The following is a 20,341-nucleotide window of genomic DNA, read 5'->3' on the forward strand; positions in this document are numbered from 1 at the left end:
CCAAGCTAATGCAGATACATTTTATGACACATCCTTTCTCTCTATGTTGGCCGTCCATCCACACAAGGCCAGTGTTTCCCACCCAAGAAAACGGGGCTTTCTGAAAATGTTGTAAAAAGTGAATACATTTGATATTGCCAATTTTACTTAATAGTGCTGCTGAACAGAGAAAGCTGAACTTTTTGAAAATGTTGATGTGTGGTTGTCATTGACTTTGTTGACTAAGGCTAAAACCTGTACCTGCTTCATAGCAAAATCCTTACATTGGTAGGCCCATGGGAGCTTTGTGAAGCAGTGACAAAAAGGGTTGGGTTACATAAGTTACGGTAGAACTTCTTTTGCTCCCAATGTTGCCCAATTGCTGTAAAAGGGTGGAATTAAATTTTGTCTACATTAGTGGACATGTCTTCATTCCTTTTGAACCCAGCCCTCAGTTTTTATTATGACTGCTTAACACCTCTCATTCACACCAGTGAATGATGGAGTCAAAATGAACATTTGAGTTTGTGTTGGGTGAATTATGACCGTTAACGTTTGGACACAGACTTCGCTAAAAGAACATGTTTGAATGCCTGCGCTTATTATAATTGGTTTTCCAAATTGGCAAAACTATCCTGAAACTCCCTGGACCTGACATGAACTATAACTACAGTTTCTGAGTCAGGCTTTAGGCTTAGGGTTTTTCCAGGGGGAAAGTAGAGACACAGCTGCACACCCCAGAACAGATCGTTTTACACTCCTTTGTTGCTTAACTTTAATTTTACTTTCTGCAATCGCAATGCTCATGAGATTGTGACTTGTCTAAGCAGCTGTAGTGTATCTGATGCCATTATTACAGTCTGAGCTGTTATCACAAACCAGCTGCAGAAAGACTACAGACCAGTACTGTTGATGGATGATCCCTGTTTTAAATCTAAAATGAACACTCCATATTTAATTTTGTTCTCCTTTCAGTTTATTGGTCCCCACCAAATAGTGTAATATGACTAAGCTTCACCTGTGGGGCTTGTCCAGATGGAGAATGCATATTAAGGCACAACTGACATGTGTGCTCTCCTCTGTATAAAACAGAAACTTTTTATTTCTTTAATTTTGATTTTGTGTCATGTTTGACAGAAGTACTGGATCCCCAGAATCTGTATTTGTTCCTTTCCTTTTCTTTTTATTGAATCTTTTTCTAAGGGAATCCCAAGAGTTTTAATATTTCTGAGTTTCTTGTTTGTGTACACTCAAAGTGAACCCAGATATCCTGAGTGGTCATATTTCTTGGGTTAATGTTAACTGTTCTCATTCATTTCAGAGTAAGAAAGCTCACATACCATACAGGGACAGCAAGTTGACACGACTACTTAAAGATTCTTTGGGAGGCAACTGCAGGACGGTTATGATTGCCAACGTTAGCCCCTCATCCAAGTCATATGATGATACCCAAAACACACTCAAATATGCCAACAGGGCCAAGGAGATTAAATCCTCGGTTAGTATTAAAGTTTTCATATTGTTAATATATCTGCTGTTATTTCTGGACTATAAATGTATGAATTTCTTTTAAATTGTTTTTTTTCTCCCTACCCTTACCTATCAGCTGAAGAGTAATGTTGTAAGCCTGGACAGTCACATTGGCCAATATGCAGTGATATGTGAGAAGCAACGGCAAGAGGTAATATGAAACAACCAACAATACCGTGATGAGTAAAAAAAAAAACCCGAAAATCTCCTGGAAAATTCTCAGACTTAAAATTAATTGCTGACAGTTATTTCAATGTTGTATTGCATTTCTAAAGATTCTGCAGCTGAAGCAGAAACTAAAGGAATATGAGGAGAAGAACATGGTGCTTGGGACTTCTAACAAGAACTCTTCCCAGGCACAAGCCGAGTTCAAAAGGTAAGCATGCACATGAGTGTGATTCACAGTGTATCCTGAGACATAAGTACAGTAGTTGTCTCTTTATGTGTCCTAAATCCTTTTAATTGTAAACATTGTAATTAGAATACAGGCACTGATTGCAGGCAGACAGAGCATATTGCCCGCATTTGCCAGCATATTATACAGTAATGATACATTCATGGGACCTGTGGTTTTACAAGTGGTTCTGGTGGCTTTAGAGCCATTATAATTTATAATGAAGTGGCTCCAGCAGAGTAAGGTGTAATTAGGTATGCTGGTCTAGGTTGTAGAATCAAGAATGATTTTCAAAAACAACTTTTTTAAATTATGACTTTTTGTCTATTTTTCTATTTATTGACACTAAATATTCCAACTTAGCAATGAGCCTTTATCAACTGTGGTGTGCTGTATCAGCTCAGCTAGTCCCTATAGTAAGTGTGTTGGTTAATAATTGCCTACTTTCTTATTAAGAAGGCACACTTGAGTTTAAGGCTACATCTATGTGACTATGTTTTCGTTTTAACGATGTTTTAAATTGAAAACGATCTCCATCCAGATGAGCTTTTTAGCTCCATATTAGAAATTATCTGTCCACACTAACATACCTGAAAATGAATACGTGTGACCGTGTGTACAGACACTGGGCATGCGCGAGTTGGTGTAAACAGGAAGCAGATTGTCTACTCTCAGGTGTGCTCAGCTTATTAGTTGCAGAAAACATTACGAACGAGGAAAGCAAAGGCAGTTGTAGCATTAATATGAAATATTAGCTGCTAGTAAAGACAACAAGGTCGGTAACACTTGTAATTTATGTTGATTCAGGCTGATAAAACCCAATCAGGGAGCGACCCGGTGTGTCTACGTCATCGTTTCCAAAGGTTTACGTTTTTGCTCATCCAGACCGCAATGCAACCCCAGAGTTTTCAAACTAAAACAGGGCCAGTAGCACTGGGGAACAATTTGAAAAAAAAAAATCTGTTGAGTTAGATTTTTATGCTGATTAAAACTAAAATTGGCATGCTGATTCCAAAATTGCAGTCAGTTTTTTTCTAGCATGTCAAGTTTTTTCTCCACAGCTTACACTCCAGATAAGCAAAATTCCACTGATTAGCTGTAGTAAGACTTGCCAGCTGATTACGATTGGACTCAACAGCTACGTGGCAACTTGTTTGTGCAGTCACAATTGAGACAGTGCGGTGAGAGGCGTGTGCAGCTCCCAATAGGTCAGTACCAATGTTCCCTCCAATTTTTCATGTGTCTGGGCATACACACAAGCTCCTTGAGCACACTGAGGACCATTGTGAGCAACATCAGATGTGCACACTGTGGCTACACACCAGTATCACACCTGATCAACACCTGGGATCATAGCAAGTTACATGGCTTATTAAAAGAATCAAATTACAGCAGCAATTTCCATTCGTTTACTTTTAATATAAGTAATTTGGCTCACTTAAAATGAAATGCACTGTTGTTAGCTAGCTAACTTGCACAGCGCCGCGGCACGTATGGGAAGGGCACCTACGCAAGCAATGTCAATGCTATGATTGGCTGCGTAGCGTAAGTGAACCGTATCGTATCATTGGCTGGACATCTGTCACTCACTGTATTACACTGCAAAAAGTTACAGAAAATGTTATTGCTCTAATTAATTTGCAGTTTATGTTGAATTTTATTTTATGCGCTGTATAGATTTTCTTGTGCGCTGAGAATGTGTGAGCAGTGCGCGATTGCGCAAGCGCGCAGCTTAGAGGGAACATTGGTCAGTACTATCAATATCTGCAAACAGAAAGCTAGCATAGTAGGAATTAAGAGGATTTGTGCTGGCTTTTCTCTTAACCTTGTAACCATGGGCATACCGTTGTAAGTTTTATCTCGTTTTATGCTGTTTTTTTAGTTTTCAAAGCTTGTAACTATTCCATCTTAGTACAGTATTTTTCATATGTTTTAAGAAAACGGGGATCCTATAGTTCAAAAACTTGACGTGATAGAGAAAAACTGAGATCAGTTTTGGATTCCGCACCCAAAAATTTGTTAAAAACAGCTGTCAGACCTAACTCAACAAAAATTGTGTTCCCCAGTGTAGTGTTTCCAAAACGCTCTGTTTTCAGGGCCTGAAAACTCCGGAGTAGTATAGATGAGTGACGAAAATATAGTAAAGAGATGCATTTTAAAATGAAAATGTAGTAGTGAGGATGTAGCCTAAGTGCTGACAGTGACAGTCAGGACTTTTATATGGCATGTTTGAGAGAGCTGTTGTGAATCAACCAGTGTGAGCCAAATCATTTAATTAAAACTACTGAAAAATAAGTAGAGCTGGAGTCTGAGGTGTTGATTCTCAGTTGGCTCAGCAGAACTGCATCACTTTTAGATTACATTGAGTAGTAGTCTTTGAGTTTAATTCAGTGTTTATATGGCTTAATTTAGTGTTTGTGTTAATCATATGCCTTAATAGAGTAATATGAGGTGAGTGGCATAAACATGCCATTTTGTGTAGACATTGGTTTGTGCAATTCACCACACACATATACATATACAGTGGGGTCCAAAAGTCAGCTGACAGCTATGTAGTTTTATGTAGTTTGTTTTTATATCATGACCTATCATTCAACTATCAGTCCATTGTCTGACACTTGTCCTAGTGTAGGTAATTGTTGTAGAAGCTTTAGCTCTTGGAAACTCCTCTCCATGCCCACCTCCTCCATCTCTTCCTGGGGGTTCCCAAGGCATTCCCAGGCCAAATAGGACATATCCAGTGTGCTCCATGTCTGCCTCTGGGTCTCTTTCCAGCTGGATGTGCCTAAAATGCCTCCACAGGGAGGCATCCATGTCAAATCCTAATCAGACACCACAACCTCCTAAACTGGCTCATTTCAATGTGAAAGAGGAGTCATTCTACTCTAGTGTCTTTCTGGATGTTTGAACCCCTCACTCTGTCCCTAAGGGGCCTAACAACCCTGTGAAGAATACACATTTTTGCTCTTTTTACCCATGATCTCAGTCTGGTCCAACACCTGTGTTGTCCTATGACATACCAATCCACCTGTGTGGTGCTCAAGACTCACCTCACTCATGAGCAAGAACCAAAAATATTTGACCTCTTTCACTTATGGCAGCAACTCAGTAGAGTCATAAGACTTGGAGGTGCCTAACACTTGGCTACAGGCCCTCACCAGTCTGACAGTTCAGTGAAGCTAGCAGAACTACATCATTGGTGAAATGCAGTTATGCAATTCTTAGGTCACCAAACTAGATGTGCTCTATCCCTAGACTGCACCTAAAAATGAGTCTGTCTGATTTTTTTTTTTTTTTTTTAAACAGCGACCTACAATGTGTTCTGTCATAAATATGGAGCTATGTAAGGCAGTGAAAAGCGACCTACCCAGAGTTTACTGGAAGTAAAGTGTTCCCATACCTTATGTAGATCAGCTCACATCATCACATCCCTATTTTACCTGATATTTTATACTTTCTAACCAACTTGTTTGTGTTACTCCCATGAAATGCTATCCCGTGAAATGGGCACTTGAACCTCCTGGAAAACTGTTACTTCCTGGAAAACCATGTGTCTCCAGTGATGACCTCATGCAGCACTAGCCCAAAAAACTCATCACAGTTGTTATTGAATATTTCTATCTTTCTATTTCTGTCTAAGTTAAGCTGCCTTTCTCTCCATAACTCATAGCCCATTGGTTTTTCACTAAAGATGATCTGTGTCAGTCTAATTTCCTGCTGTAAATTTTCTTTCAAAAGGATCAGAGTATTTGCATCAGATGAAGAAACTAATGTTTCATAGGAACTTCAAAGAGAGAGAAGGGTTTTTTTTGTATTATTTATTTTTTTGTGTGATGTGGTCTTAATTGTTTTGGAATTGAAACTGCAAAATCGTGCCAGCATCTAAGTAAGTATTTAAACTCTGCACCACACCAAGATTTTTAAACTAGAAGACTTTGTGGGCTTTTTTTCTTCTGCATTTGCTCCTGACAGGTACTGGAGTCAATGGGCCTATACAGAGCAGCCAGATATGGAAAATATTGCAGTAGTGTTCTAGTTTTAAACTAAAAATAAGTCACCATGCTAGGGCTGGGTATTGCCTCTGATCGCCTCATACGATTTTTGATTCACAAAGTTCATTCATTTAGATTTGGTTCAATACTTGATTCAGTTAAATCAGATAAATGCCATTGTTGCAAGAAACACTTCTCAGAATTTATCCTGGGAACTCACAATTCTTCTACATTCAACAATTGTGCAAAACAGTTGTTTCCTTGAATGGAAATTGCAGAAAGTGAACATGATAGATTAAATTGCAAACACATTTCCCAGTAATAAAAAAGAAACTGTAAAATGACTAAAACATGGTGCAATATTTTTTTTTAAATAAAACTGCATAAAATTGCATAAAACTGCAACACAAAGGCGGCGTCATTCTGCATATCTTGTACAGCTACACATGGACTGTCAGTATCAGATGCTTCAACTAAGTACAACACATCCGCTTTAATTATCACTTTGAGGACAGACAGAACAGAAACTGAAAGTCTGCCCACTACTTCATCTGCACTGTTTGTGTTGACAACACATCCGCCTGATATCCGCAGACAGCTGGTTAGCTATAGTATTAGCTACCCGGCTATCAGTCTATCCCTGTCTTAGATGCCATGTCTGGATCTCTAGAGTCCCATACTCTGCGGCAGTTCATAGACTAATTAGACACGTCACAATTCATGAGACTGTCATGACTCAAGGTGGCCAGCTATCATCTAAATTCTGATTAGCTTAACTATTATTTGCATTATTTGCATTTTGTGATTTCCACAAAATAAAAGATCCTTCTCTGAATTTTAAGAATCGAAATTAAATCATTCAAATAGAAATTGTGATTAATCGGAAAATCTTTTTATTTATCCAGTCCTAGTCTATGCATACATTTTATTTGTCTTTAATTGAAAAAGGATGATACACTCCAAACCATGCTCAGGGCTGAGCACTGCTATTTTTCAATCTAGCTATCTAATCAGGGGCTGTTATACTTCTTGGATTAAAAACCAGATGTGCTTTGAGGCCCAAGGATTAGGCTTGAAAGCTGCTGCTGTTGGCAGTTTTGTGATTAGAGGGGAAAAAAATGATAATTAAAATTAGAACATCCCCATTTTCATTTTTTATCTGCCACAAATACACAGTAGGTATCTCTGTATAAAGGTATACTACTGTTTGAACTGATGTAATGCAAATTATCTTAACTATCTGATTTTATTTAAATGTGGAGTTTACATGTTGATAATGACAGCTGTATAGTGCATTTATTTTAATTCAAATGATAAACACACATTTATTTCTTTTACATAAATTAGATCAATCACATCCCATCTAGTCATCTTGAAGGCATACAGTGGCATCTGTCGGGTATTTGGGTTGGGGGCAGGGGACACAGAAAAGCTGAATGAGTCTCACTCCCACACATTTCATTCACTGGCATCAGAATTCACAACTCGCACAGTGAGAGGCTCTGAATAGAGGCTGCACGCTTCTCACACTATTAAAAATTCAGCAGTCTAGCAAGGCCACGACGTCTCCTACGTCACTGGAGTTACATTGAAGAGTGCAGTCACATCTCAGCGACAGCTCTCCAGTCTTATTTACCTGCATGGCTCTCCTGTCTCTCCTCCTCCTTTACCTCAGCCAGACAGCCACTTGCATTCAATCGGGATATCAACTCAACTGTGTCCCAGGAATACATGTATGCATCATATAGCTGAGAATATCTTTCTAGCTCAGTTGAAATAGAGAAGGCATCTTGTGGAAGCTATAAATTATATTAACATCCTGATTTAAAGATCAATTCATGCCTAAAAGCATCATGAATTCATTTTGGTAAATAATATTAGTCATGCAAACATTTGATGTAATTAATAGGTATACATTATCATAATTAGTTGTAAACTGCTTTGAATGTGTTGATAAAACTACTGAATATTTCATGATCTTTTTAGGATGTGTTAAATACTTGAACTTGAACAAGTGGGTTCTAAGAGCTCTTGGCACAGCAATAAATTAAATTTGCTCCTTACATGTGGCACAGGAGCTTCTAATCACATCTGGCTTGAATCCCTGTGGTGATGGTGATGTTTATTGGATTGCATTATACTAAGAGGTGTTTCTAATATTCTGTCCCCCTCATGTATGTGAATCAGAGAGGACATGAAAAAAACAACCTTTCAATATAATACTGTCCAATACAAAACACCTACAGCTTCAAAAATTCAAAAACCAGAAATGAATGACTGCCTTGTTAATCTATAGTTTTAACTAAGAAATACAAATATATTTGTTTATAGTTATAATTTATAATTATATTATCATTGTTTATATATATTTATTTGTAACAGTTTTTCCCACATTGCTTTAATTATAAAACAAACAAAAAAATAGTTGGAACTGCAATAACCTGTTCTTTGATTTTATGAAGTGAAATGGCCAGAGTGATTTTTACATTTACATTACTTGAAAAGTTTGACATTAATTCCGTTCTGTTTCAATTTCAAATTTCCTAAGCAGCCCATTTAATGCAAATATTTGAAACATCACTCTTTTCCTCCCTCTCTATATCTATCTCTCTTTTTAGGGTATCAGAAGCTCTGCAGCGAATCTTTTCGAGTCGGGCCCAAATCAGGAGAGAACAGCTGGATCTGGAGAGACAACTGAAGGAGAATGAGCTGCGCCAGCGCTACAGTGAGGAGGACAACCTGCAGATCCGATATTTCTGTGCCAAAGAAAAGACTGAGAAGGTAGCTGATGCTTGCACTGCTATCCACAGATTCCACCATCCCCGCAGAAAAATAGCTGCTGAGTCATCGTTTCACCTCTCTGTTCTCCATAGTTGTCTTAGCCTCTCATTTACGCCACTAAAGGACAGGGTCACTGCTCCCCAGTTCCTGGCTCTTCTCTGCTATTTCAGTGTTAGTCCCAATACAATTTAAAGTATAAAAGTGAATTATCAAGAATTTTGGAACCAAACTTTGCAGAACAGTCCACTCCTACCCAAAACAAACAACATTGTGGGAGTTATTTTCCTGAGAGTGGTGTTAAATAATAATATAAAATCAAATAAAATGTATATTAAATGTATATTTGAAATCCTCCCCAACAATGAATTCTTAACAAACACTTTTTTTAAAACAACAAACAATTTTAAATTGGTCTGTATTGCTAGACTGGATGTTATATTTCTTCTTGTGTCTGTAATTGTTATTTAGAGTACATACATGGGTAATAGTATGCATACAACAGATGATTAATAATATCACCTAAATGACCTTTTGTTGTTATTGCTTACAATAGGCTACTTGTAAGCATGAGCGGAAGATCGCCAGCTTACGCACTCAGCAGCAACACATTTGCAAACGTCTGAAGGAGGCAGAAACACGTTTCCTGGACAATGACGGCTGGCTTCATCGTGTTGAGAATGAGATGAAGCTGCTGAAGTCAAATGATCAGAGTTCAGAGGTAAGTAGAACTTACTGACCCTTTCACATTCATCAGTGCAAAAAAACAGCATAATTGACTGAAAATTAAGCATTTTTGTTGTGACAAATTTCCGTTAAGTACATAGAATTTTTAAACTTTTCAACTTTTAACAATTGCACGTAGAAGTTATGTCAAATTCTATTGTAATTGCTTATGATTTTACCTAATTGAAATTGTTGTAGCATCTTCACAGAGTTCATGTAAGAAGACAAATGCGTATTATTAGATGTAGAGAAAAACTTTATATTTTTTAAATTTATTTATTTTGTTTGTTTGTTTATTTTGGAAGGTAGGCTGTGCCTCTACTGGTGTCGTGACTGTCTTTGTTTTCTTCCCATCTGTTCTCCCAGTAATTAGAACCGTGCTCATTTTATTTCTCCAGCTCACTCGTGGATCAGTGAAGAGAATAAATCAATACCCTTTACTCATCCCTCACACAGCAGCCAGTTACCTAAAACCATGTCCATGTTATTTTTTTCTTCTTTATCCTTTCTTCCAGGAACTGACCCAGAACTATGACGCACCCACCGGTCAAATGTTCTCTCTGCTGTTGTTTCATAGTTTCTTTACGTCAGAGTGTTTTTTTTTTTTTCTCCCCTCCCTTACCCTGAGCAGACTGCTTGTCTGATGAAACAGTGATGAAAACAGAACTTTGCATCTCTACTATCCTGACCCCTAACCACCTTTTGTTTCTTGAATTCTGCCCACCGCAGTGCTAATTTAATATGCTGATATGTTAAAGGCAGTCATTTCTGGTTTCTGACCTTACTTCTCCCACTTGTTCAGGTGTTAGAGAAGAACCTATATTGCCACAGACTGGAGCTGCAGGTGAATGATCTCCAACAACACATTAATCAGATGGTCAAGCTTACTACACTGCAGGATCAGGAGAACAAGCGCATGCAGAAGTAGGTTGACAATACCTAGATTGATTCTTATTGAATTAAGTAAATTATTACTCATTGCAGCTGAAGAAACTGCACTTCACCTCACTCTAACCCAGAGAAATATCTCAAAATTATTCTTCTGTTACCTTTCAGAATGGTGAATATCTTGTTGCCAGCATATAGTCGGCATTACGCAGCATTGTGTGGGGCTGGGCTGGTCACAGCAGCTGATGAGATGGAGAACCATGAACTAGAGCACCTTGTGTTGAGGGAGAGAGGCGTGGTCTGGGCAGACCAGGAGGAGGTGGGGCAGCAGCTGAAAGGTGATGGGACTAATGTGGAATCACAGAAGACAAATGAACAAGGAAACATTGAGCTCCACAGCGAGTTGGCACCTGTCCTGTCTTTCTCACATTTACTATATCACCAGAGTAGCCCCTGCAGTAAGTCATCATACTCTTATCATCCTATTTATTCTTCTGTTGTTGTTTATTTAGCATACATTTAGATGATTTCTTTGGGACTCAAATGTTTTTGACATATGTAAAATGAAAATGACACCCTTACAGCATCTAAAATTATAAAAGGTGTGCGAGTGTGTAATTTTGTTACAATTTAGATTAGGCTTTCCATATTTCTTTCATTCCATTGTTCTGTATTGTGGCAGGTTAACATGTGACATTAAAGACAAGTATACGGATGTCACACCTGAATGTAAAATAAATTTTACAATAGTTTGAAAAGTGTTAGTCAAGTAGTTTATGAAGGCCCAGTGTATTTGACATTACTCCAGGTTTGGTATGTATTGTGGGACCCACGAGATTGCACAGTTGATTTTTAACTGTCATCTCTGCATGACCTAGCAGCACCAGTCCCTCATGACATGTAAGCCATGACAGACAGTGGAGCATAAACTAAAGCTGGCCAGCAATACTCATTTACTATGATGGTGTCTGTCATTTGTCAGTAAACTTGAACCGTCCCTCCCTTACACAGCTGTTTTGTTTCGAATTATACGTCAATTAGTAGTTCTTTGAAAGGGTTTTTTGTTGAATTTCAATTAAATTCATTGTCAGTGTTACAAAAAAATTGATGACCCCAGAATGCAGATATTAGTGTCAGCCTCCTGCAGGTCAAAGTTCAAGAGATTGCAAGATGTTTTTATAAGAACCAAAACACCCCAGGCTGACTAAGTGTTTGGGGAATTCATTATGAATGAAACTGTGAACTGTTTCTTCTGACTTCATGTCTCTGCCACCTTGCATCATGCTTTGGCTTTTGCTTGAGATTTCATTTTCTTGAACATTTTACAAAAACTACTGTTGAATGACTTTAAATCTCCAATCCAACAAGAAAAAAACAAAACAAGTAAGCTAGCAACTTTCAGACATTTAGTGATAATGTACAATTTACAATGAAAGAAACCACATAAGGGCTGCAGCTTTTCTAGCTTTGTGTTGTGTTGTGATAATGTGTTGATATTGCTTCTCCTTGAATGTCTTAATAATTTTTTAATTCTCAGGTGCAGAAAAACACACAAAAAGAACATCATTGTGCAAAGCTGTTCCATCACCAAAAGGTAAATCTGCTCTCCTCTCTCTCCCGTCTTGCTGACATACTGTAGTCATTAATCTAAAACCCCTGCATACCTGATAATCCCTCCCACCCCTCAGTTATTCACCTTTTTTGCTCTTTCCTTGTCACCTTTCACTCAATCCATCACACTTACGCAAACACACTTCAAGAGACAGTGCTATGTTTTATTGAAGCAGAACACACAGGCCATAAATTTGTTTTTGATGTGCCATATAAATTTTAAATTGTTCTGTGTAAGCCTAAAATTTCACTTTGCTGTGTTGCTTTTTATTTGCTGAACATGTTTGTAGCATTTTAGCGAGAAAGAGCTTGTTCAGAGTAGTAAAATACACAATAAAAATCAGACATGTAATATAATTAGATTTATAGTTGTGCTGCAGACATTCTATCCCAGCCAAAACTTGAATAATGAAATGACGTGAATACTTGCAACCAGTTTTATAGAGGGAAAACTGTACATGAGGAACCTTTGGGGAAATGTAACACAAAAACCTTCGTGAAATATTACAGTTCAAATTGGCTGTAATGATATTTACTGCAGGTGGTGTATAGTCCATTGCAACATATTGTGGGAAATTTAACTTTTGAAGAAAATACTTGTTCCAGATGACCAGAGCTCCTTGAATGGAAATTAAATATGAAAGCACCAGGGAGTTTGTCACCACTGCTATTAAATTTCCCAGTAACTTATTGTAGTAAGTGAGCTTCTAGTAAGTTTTTCTGATATGAAAAGCCCTACTTTCTGTATGGTCTGTCCGTCCGACCCATCTTTATATCCTACAATTGTTTTTATAGTTTTTTTTCCCCATATGGTCATTTATTGTTATTCAGTCATGACTGTGCTTTTCTTTGCTAATACATATATATATGGTCAAGTATCCACAAATGCCAACACCTGCACACACTCTAACTGTAATACTATGGTGAAGTTTATATATTAACACAAAAACAAAAAAAGAAAAACACTTTAATGGGCAGACTATGCCTCCCTTTCAATTGAATGCAGCATTTGATATACCCAAAATAAAACTTTGGGTGGATTTGGTATTTGAAAAATGCAAATGAATAATTTCTTCCACTAACAGACTAGTACTTATATTAATCCCTGTTATTAACAACAAAATTAATCAAGGGCATAAAAATATTATAATAATCCACAATCTTCCTTAAACTAAGAATCTTAGTGTGCCTGATACAAAAAGATTTATGTAAACATTATGTCCATAATATTGACATAAAAATGCAGTGTGATTGTTAAATCTTCGTAGCTCATCCTGCAGCAGCACCTTATCAAATAATTAATTGTCCAGGCTTACAACATCCCATTTCCGTACACCATACATGCAAGACTTTCAGAGCCTTAACAATAGCTTCACACTGAATTACCATATAGTGATGATCAGTGTAATTTATTCAGCCTTTAATTGTCTTTGCATCACTATTTTTCCATTACTGTGAACATGCAGCCACAGTTAGAGCTCTCTAATAAAATAATAACTCTGTGCATTCTCTCCAGTAAGCTTTCACTGACTCACACCTGCATCCTTTTAAAACCACCCTGTCCATCTTAATTTCAGTCTAGAGCTACTGTCTTAGGTGCATCTTTGTACATGTTGAGCAGCACTACTGGCTATGCTAAATGAGTGGTCAATTACTGACAAATTCTAAATCATATAGAGCTGAAATATCACAGATGTTTAAATTAATAAGGCTTTTATTTAGCATTCAGACAAACTGCTCTGATCTTATCCTGATGCGGTTTGTAGCACTGTTTCAGTCCCTTACTGCTTTCTCAGCTCTTAATGGTAGTCACTGCAGCATGTTATGAGAAATAGCTCCACCCTGCAGCTTGCAAAGCCAATCAAATTTCATTGGTTTTAGAAAGGGTTGGGGTTTTGAAAGTGCATTAACTCTTTGTGCACTGCTTAATAATAACAGATCACACAAAGGTAATCTCTTTTGAAGGAACATTTCTCCATTCTACAACTCAGCATTGATTATAACATGGCCACACATGCATTTATAAATAGCTTCACGATTTTTCATTCAGCTTTCTCCCACCGCCTCCTCTGTGCTGTTCTTTTTATATTCCTGTTCGATCTTCCACCCCTCACTTCTCTCTTCTCTATTTTTTCCTCCCTGGATTTTTGCTGTCCTTTTTTTACTTCAAATGTCTGTTAGTCTGGTTTTTTCCTCCATTCTACTTTTCTTTCCCTCCTATCCTCAAATGTTTTTCTCTGTGTCTAGCATCTAACCCTCCCAATCCCTCCTGAGCTTCATTCATGAAAATGCAGATCCACAGCAGGGCAGGAAAAAACGTCAACAGACGTAAACTCCCCTGCTCCACCAACCAGAAAAGGCGCACTATAAAAAACAGGCAGCAGCAACCAGGCGACCCTAATTCAGTGCAGCCTCTACCAGAAATAGCAACTCATGCATGTATTAATCCCCTACAAGCCAAAAATATGTGATTGAAGGAACTCTGCTGCCATTTATTGCTGGGGACAACTCCTCTGCCACAGAAAAGGGCTATTTATCACCATCTCCTCACTCGATGTGCTGTCTGAAGTCTGACTCACATTTTCTAAATATTGCATTTGGATATTTAGGGTAATGGTTAAATCAGTCATTCACTTTTATATATAGTGTTCTCAATGTCCTTTATGTGCTGGCATTTTTCCTTTTTAGCTAGCTCCATAACCCCACTATACCTGTGCAGGAAAAGCCACTGACAAAAACAATTACTGGATAAAATTTCACATATTATTCAGTGTGTGTGTGTGTGTGTGTGTGTGTAATTTCAACATTCATCCAAATGCAAGCACTTGTCTGTGCAAATTTGGCTTTGCATTACAACTGTCTTAGAAAAATCAAACATCAATCCTTTTAGGAATTAGCTTTCTTGAAATAGTTACCTCTAACGAATGTAAGTTAGACCAAGCCGTATATATTTTCGATTTCTTTACTATCTGCGAGCGTTAGCTGTCTGTCACCACTTGATACATTAGTTGATATTCGTCTGCTACTTAACTACAGTATGCATGACTGGAAAATGACTTCCAGAGGTCATCTAAAGCTATTCAGTTGAAAATATCAGGTGATTCAGTTGTAGTGCAGTCCTGACTACTGTTGCCTGAGCTCAAAGCGGGCCAGACGACCTGCCTACAAAAGTAGCATCCCACTATATAAACCAGTGAAAATTGGCAAGTGCCAGTGAAATATTCATTGGGTGACTGACTGAGTTCAGATACTGCATTTGGAAAGACACACAGGTTCACTAAGATACTATAATAAGCTACAATAATAATAATCAACAAAGCGGTACAGACAACATCACCGTGACCGTTGCTTTTGGTGGTTAAATGACAAACATCAGTAGTGGTACGTCATATTAGCTAATTATTCACTAATTATTGACAGTGCTAGGCACAAAAAAAACAAAAACAGAAATCTCTCATGTAAATTGACAACAAAAAAGGAAAGAATGTTATTTATGTTCATGTATGAACCCATCCTCATAGTAAGAAGCTAATTGAGGAATTGCACGGTCATTCTTTATAGGCTTTTTATGCCTCCACACCGGAAATTGCCAGGTCAGGAGGCATTATGTTTTCGAGTTATCAGTCTTTAGGTATGTTTGTACATCCCATTCTTGTGAACATGATATCTCTGTAACGCCTTGAGGGAATTTCCTCAAATTTGGTACAAACATTCACCTGGAATCAAGGTCAAACTGATTAGATTTTGGTGGTCAAAGGTCAAGGTCACGGTGACTTTGATTGTGACACTTTTTAGCCATAACTCAAGACTTCACAAAGCAATTATGACAAAATTTCACACAAATTATTTTCTATATATTTTATATACAAGCAAGGGTGTAATCTGAAACTAGAATGAGTGGTGGAAGCATGCAACCACGAGGCAGTAATTGTAGTTTATAAATGAGCATTGTCAGTTAGGTTAAATTAATTTTCATTGCTGCTTTGTATTAACTGTTACTGATGGTTTGTATTTTCAGGTAGAGGAAATCAGACAGATATAAAAGAGGAACCACATCCCAGAATGCCCATCAGAAGAAATCTGTCTGCCTCACTGCCACCGCAAAGCCCCCAGACTGTCGCCAGGGCCCAAGTGTTTGAGGAGGGCATACTCCCACTCCAGTGCACACCAGAACCTGCTCAAAAAACTGTTGAGGCCTTGCAGCCCAGTTCCTCCAGTGCCATGGATCCTAACATGACCTTTGAAGTCCTGGACCATGATGATCAAACTGCAAGTAATGCAACCATCATAATAAGCACTGGTAGTCCCTGTCAAGCGTCAAAGTCCAAAGACTTCTCGGGTCACAGCCAACCACTCCAACCTCCCAAGGCCAATGAGGGGAACCAGATATCTACCAAAAGGTTAGAAACCAAAATTCATGTAAACTCACTGCAGACATACATTTTTATCAGTCAAATTCAGAGGGAAAATCGGCAACACCTTCCACAATGTTTCAGAACCATTTGTTTAACTTTCTTGCCTCATGTTTATCAAAAAATGTATCTCAACATTCACTTTTCAACAATTGAGAGTTAGTTGGGGAGTGTTTTAGCTGCTCCCTTATCAAAGAGATGCAGAACTATACAATATTATTGCGATATCTAAAGAAAATCTGGGGCGAAATATAATTAAGCAAAAAAAATTTAATTAGGCAAATAATTAGGCACATCTGCATTTTATTTTTCTTGATGTTTCTTGAGAAGTTGGTACAGACTTGGTGTCTTTAGCTGGAAGTGGCCAACAAAATAGGAAACATTTCAACCTATAGCAGCAGAAATGGTTTGTTAGAAAGCTCCTCCCAGCAGAGGATCTTTCACATTATTATGTTGAGTGTAACAAATATGTCATTAACCAACTTCAAAATCATTGAAATTGCAACACAGACAAATCAAATTGCTTGAAAACATCTGTGCTACCACACGAATAGGCAGGAGTTATTTTTCCTCAAACAGTAAAGCTCAAAGCTAATCCAGCCTTTATAGAAGCACTTAGCACCTGGTAACTAAGTTGGCCTGCAACGGACAAGCCAAATCTCAAAGGGAAACTGTTGTATTTAGATAGCAAGAAAAAGCACTACCTTTTGTAAATATTTAGACTATTATTAGACTATATTAGGCAAATTTAGAGAAAGAGTCTCAATGACTTCGAGAAACTTGGTGGATTAGTTTTACACTGGCAACTGTAGAAAAGACATTTTTGGGACCGCAAGGCAGTGGCAGTTCCCTGGGCAGGGTTCATGCGGAGTGTAGCAGACAGGGAGACTAGGGAGAGAAAGAATTTAAACTGTTGTGTCCAGGAGAAATGAAAAAAGGAAAAAAAAAAGTACAAATGACACCTGGCTAAGTAATAAATTCGGAGGATTAATTACATGTGGCTAATTTTAGGTTAATTACATTAAAGGATATACCGATTTCCTCAGATAGACTTTTCTAAACAACCCATTATGTTGTGTTTTTAGATGGCACTTGCAACTTTGAGGACTCACTCAGTCATATTGTCCGTCTCCAAAATGTTGGTGTTATGTGGCCGTGTCAAGCAATGGAATATGTGCTCATTTTGGATTTGGCTTTGGTGCTTTAACTTATCCACAATTATGTGCTTGTTAATTTAAATCTCAGATCAACAAGTATAGACCTGCTAGAGGATTTTAAGCTCCACACTGATTATACAGGCTTAAAAGATGTCTAATTTAACTTAATACTAAATCCATCCTTGCATGAGCTGGGATTGGTAAAATCTGAAAACATGTAAGTGTATTTAGAGAAACAAAACCATGAACACCCAACCCTAAAACATTGATTTACCCATTTTATGCCAGGAAGTGCTGGTTTCAAAATTATCTGAGAGGCAACAAAATTAGCATAACAATATATTTCTGAATGCATGTGCATTGGAATGAAACATCGATTATAAAAAGTACTCTTTGGTTTTGCAATACAACACAAACAAAATGTTAGTAATAAGTTAGTTAATTAGTTGGTGATAAGTCATTTTACTTTTTTGATCATCTGATTTTGAATAGAAATGGAAATGTTCCTAATTCTTATGTGATGTGAAAACATCAAAGATTTTATGGTAACTTTGAACTTTGCTCTGTAGACAACAGATCCAGTCTTTACAAGACGTGAGGCGAGCCAACCCAACCTACATGGACATGACATCGGCTGCACAAGGAAAGCGTAAATTTAAAAGGTAATGTGCCACTGACTTTTTTCTTATATTCATGCAAGTCAATTCAAGTCATCTCATTTAATATACTTGCAGTAGATTAAACACTTTGATGAGGAAGTTTTGCATTGTTTGATCTTTGATTACTCTTTCTATTCCCCTGTCTGTTTCGCTGTTTCCATTTCGCTGTAGCAGCATCAGGGAAGAGTTAACACAGGGTCTCTCTGCGCCAAAGCGTATAAAGAAAGACCCCTCAGTGGCCCAGAGACCACTCAGAGTGCATCGGTTTGCTGGTGAGTGTGGAATAATGACAAAATACCTACACAATCATTAAATTTGACACTGCAGACTATCATCATCAATAGTACACACATACACCGAATATATTTTTCTGAAGGCACATTTTTTCCCCAAGAATCTGAAAAACAAGTAACTATCTTCAAAGAATAGTTGTATCATTTGTGCTGTACAGGAGATAAAAATGTCCATTCATCTACACTTAATAATCCATAATGAGAAAGTGAAAACATGTTTTCAGGAATTTTTGCAGATTTATTAAAAACCAAAAACTGAAAGCTCTTATTTACAGAGGTATTACAACCTTTTGCAGTGGAACTCCATATTGTGCTCAGGCCCATCCTGTTTGCTTTAATTATCCTTGAGATGTGTTTCTAGAACTCGATTGGAGTCTACCTGTGGAAAACTGAATTGACTGTACATCATTTAGAAAATCACACACCTGGCATTTCAGAAGTCCAAGGAACTCTCTGTAGACCTCTGAGATTAAATTTTGTCTTGAAACATAGATCAAGGTAAGGGTTTCTAATGTTCCCAGGAGCACAGTGGCCTCTAATTGTGGAATGATTCTGAATCCCAGGGAGTCATCCTAGAGTTGGCCATCCAGGCAAACTGAGTAACGTGGCAAGAAGGGCCTCGGACAGAGAGGTGACCAAGAACTCATCAGTCCATCTCAGGACTTTACAGTGCGAGCATTTCACACACATCGCACATGCAACTAAAAATAAATGTGTCAGAACTGTAAAATGTATTTAGGAGCACACTGTGCAAATAAAAAGTATAACTCAGCCCAAGCACCCTCTTAGGTTGATAAAACAACAACAATGACAATGACGCAGTCACTGCGCTGAACCAATGTTGTCCATTGAAAATATCAGGTGATCCACTCTCAGCGCAGTCCTGACTCCTGTTGGCTGAGCTCAAAGCAGGCTAGACGACCTGCCTACAAGAATAGTATCCCACCACGTAAACCAGTAAAAATTGGCAAGTGCCAGTGAAATATTCATTGGGTGACTGGCTGAGTTCAGATACTGCGGTTGGAAAGAAAGTTCACTGAGCTACTATAATAATACGCTACAATAATAATCATCAGCAAAGCAGCACAGACAACATCACTGTGACCGTCACTTTTGGTGGTTAATGACAAACCATCAGTGGTGGTACATCTATCAGCTAATTATTCACTAATTATCATTAATACAGGCAGTAACTTTATGTCAGGCCTAAATTAAAGTTGTTGGCTGTTGTCAGTTTGTGTGCTCACTGCACGTCGCTGTTAGTACTTGATAATTAGTAATTTAGGCTTATAGACTTTGTACTTCTGAACCATCACCTTCAGTATTTGTTCAATATCAACGTCATGATGACTGCATATTTATTATAAACAAATACAGAAAAAAATAAGTAAAAAGTTGGTGTACCTTTTGTATTTAAAGAAATAATTTTGCTTTTTAATCTCTCCTCATATCCCTCTATTAAGGAAAAACACTTTATATGATCAAATTTAATTGAGCCCCTAAAGTTCTTTGCGTGTTCCTAAATTTTCAACTTAGGAGCACAAGTGTTCCTGGCAAAAAAAAAAAAAAGGCCTGGAGCCCTGACTCTAACATAGCTTCAGAAGTCCTCAGAAAGCAGAGATGGGAGAACCTGCAAGAAGGACAACCAGCTCAGCAGCGCTCCATCAATCAAGTCTTTATGGCAGAGTGGCTACACAGAAACCACTTTGAGTAAAAGGCATATGACAGCCCGCTCGATTTTGCCAGTCAGCATGTAGAGGACTCAGACAACATAAGTAAAAAGATTCTCCAGTTTAATGAAACAAAATTTAATCGTGTGGGCACCCTGCACTGCTCATCACCTGGCTAGTATCATCCCTGCAGTGGAGCATGGTCATCACAGCATCAACCTATAGGGTGCTTCTCAGCAGCAGGAACAGGGA

At 38.0% G+C, this 20,341-nt stretch overlaps 1 protein-coding gene across 2 annotated transcripts in view; it reads left to right on the forward strand.

Moving 5' to 3' along the window:
* kif18a (kinesin family member 18A) overlaps positions 1-20,341 on the forward strand; it is a 29,121-nt gene that overhangs the window by 7,610 nt on the left and 1,170 nt on the right. Inside the window, exons 7-17 of one of the 2 annotated variants that reach the window (XM_071488696.1) lie at positions 1,301-1,477; positions 1,586-1,660; positions 1,785-1,885; positions 8,514-8,676; positions 9,230-9,394; positions 10,202-10,323; positions 10,456-10,745; positions 11,825-11,881; positions 15,917-16,298; positions 18,037-18,129; positions 18,298-18,398. In XM_071488696.1, the coding sequence (XP_071344797.1) occupies positions 1,301-1,477; positions 1,586-1,660; positions 1,785-1,885; positions 8,514-8,676; positions 9,230-9,394; positions 10,202-10,323; positions 10,456-10,745; positions 11,825-11,881; positions 15,917-16,298; positions 18,037-18,129; positions 18,298-18,398 (1,726 nt within the window). The remainder of the gene's footprint in view (positions 1-1,300; positions 1,478-1,585; positions 1,661-1,784; positions 1,886-8,513; positions 8,677-9,229; positions 9,395-10,201; positions 10,324-10,455; positions 10,746-11,824; positions 11,882-15,916; positions 16,299-18,036; positions 18,130-18,297; positions 18,399-20,341) is intronic. The other variant, XM_071488697.1, reaches the window with a different exon arrangement.

This window comes from Trachinotus anak, unplaced genomic scaffold (assembly GCF_046630095.1).
Source record: "Trachinotus anak isolate AG129_WGS33_773 ecotype Australia unplaced genomic scaffold, CSIRO_AGI_Tana_v1 ptg000011l, whole genome shotgun sequence".
NCBI lineage: Eukaryota > Metazoa > Chordata > Actinopteri > Carangiformes > Carangidae > Trachinotus > Trachinotus anak.